The sequence below is a fragment of the Propithecus coquereli genome, unplaced genomic scaffold, assembly GCF_000956105.1.
Source record: "Propithecus coquereli isolate 6110/MARCELLA unplaced genomic scaffold, Pcoq_1.0 Scaffold1, whole genome shotgun sequence".
Lineage (NCBI taxonomy): Eukaryota > Metazoa > Chordata > Mammalia > Primates > Indriidae > Propithecus > Propithecus coquereli.
In genome coordinates this window covers 1,409,119-1,410,718 of record NW_012133857.1, presented here as the reverse complement: position 1 = coordinate 1,410,718, position 1,600 = coordinate 1,409,119, and the positions used below count along the sequence as shown (strand labels likewise).

The 1,600-nt window shown below is 40.2% G+C and overlaps 1 protein-coding gene across 1 annotated transcript in view; it reads right to left on the bottom strand.

The window, feature by feature from the left end:
* Nucleotides 1-1,600, bottom strand: part of GOLGA4 (golgin A4) — a 109,103-nt gene that overhangs the window by 15,121 nt on the left and 92,382 nt on the right. The window contains 1 exon segment of the mRNA XM_012645110.1: nucleotides 1,078-1,141. Coding sequence (XP_012500564.1) covers nucleotides 1,078-1,141 — 64 coding nt within the window.

Below are 1,600 nucleotides of genomic sequence, written 5' to 3'. Positions count from 1 at the left end.
AACAAAAAAAAATGAACTGTGGCTAGTTGTCTCTTCACATTTCTAGATGACAGTAAATGGTAAACCCACCTCTAAATTCATCAGCGATCCAGAATGTGCAGCTTATTACCCAGTAAAGACTTAAAGCTTGTCCCTGGCTTGCCAGAAAACACTTTAATGAAGAAGCCCAGGCTCTCTGCCACACCTTGGGAAAGAAATCAGACTGTCTACTCTATATACAATCTCCTCAGGCCCTGGGAAGTAAGGAAAAGTTCAAATGAGCCACCTGATTTAGAAGTGGCCTCTCCTGCCAGGTTTTCCTTAGGGAGAGGTTTTTTTCGATAAATCTTAGGATGAGAAATATTTTACATTGAAAAGGAGAACAGGTTGAATTTCAGATTCAATAATAGCATGGAGGATCAAAACCCAAGAAAAAGCGCAAGGACAGAAGAAAAGAGCAGAGCTTACTTAACTCCATACTACAAGGATGCGTGTACTATAATATGATCTTCTTAAAAAAGTCATCTGCCTCATAAAATAAAGAACACTGTGCAAAAGCAGATGAAGAAACACAGGTGAGATGACATACAGATCCTGCCAGACAAGAAACAACTGCAGATGGTGATCAAATCACAAAGGCTACAACATACTCTGGCTTATTCTAAAACTACAACCTGGTCTCCATTTCAAATTCTTTGTCAATGTATAGAAATTGGGCAAATCAGCAGAAGATGTGTCTAAAAACAGCTGTGATCTTGTCAATGTCTGATCACAATTTTTCAGGGCTACCCAACACCTACAGGTAAAATGCTGTTAACATTCAAGGTTGTCTATCCTCTATTGTAGCCTTAAGTGGAATCACTTCTTTTTCACAGATCCAGTGTCTTAGGGGGAGGAGACTACTTATCATTCCAAAAACCCACACTCAATTTCCTGCCTTGGATCTTCCATATGGGCTACCCCTCCCGTCTCAGCTCATCTATCAAAATCTAACATAGCCCCTTAAACCCCTGTATGCACACCACCTTCTCCCCAATGCCCACTCTGGCCCTTCCACAAGAAAATATGAGGACTCTGTACCTCTCATATAGCACTTACTACATTCTTCATCCTATTATGGTTAAGTGAGTACAGCTCCACTTTCTTACTATATGGTGAAATCCTTAAATTTAGGGATGGTGTCAAATTTAATCTATCCATCAAGGTGATAAATAAAGGGCCACATGTGGTTAAATACTCAATAAATATGCAGTAAATTAAGCTGAATACCTGCTACCAAATTTTCAATATTTACCTATAAAATGTGATGGCATAATGGTAGACTACTCTTCATTTTTAGTAGCTAGAAAAGTAGAATGAATGCTGAATGTAAGAGAGAGAGCATTCCTCTACAACATGGATTCCCAGCCAGGTATTAATGAGGCTGCTTGTGCCCTACAATATCCCTTTCAGCCATCTCCCAAGCCACACCCTAAGATTAACTGCAGAGCCCTGAAAGCACAAGCTTAGACTTGGCTGAACTGTACTGCCCCACAACACTTCTTATGCTTATGCTAGGTCTTTCTTGGGGAGGACTCAAGCTCTGTAAATCTCGTCTCCAGAAGAAACAGGTTGAGGCATT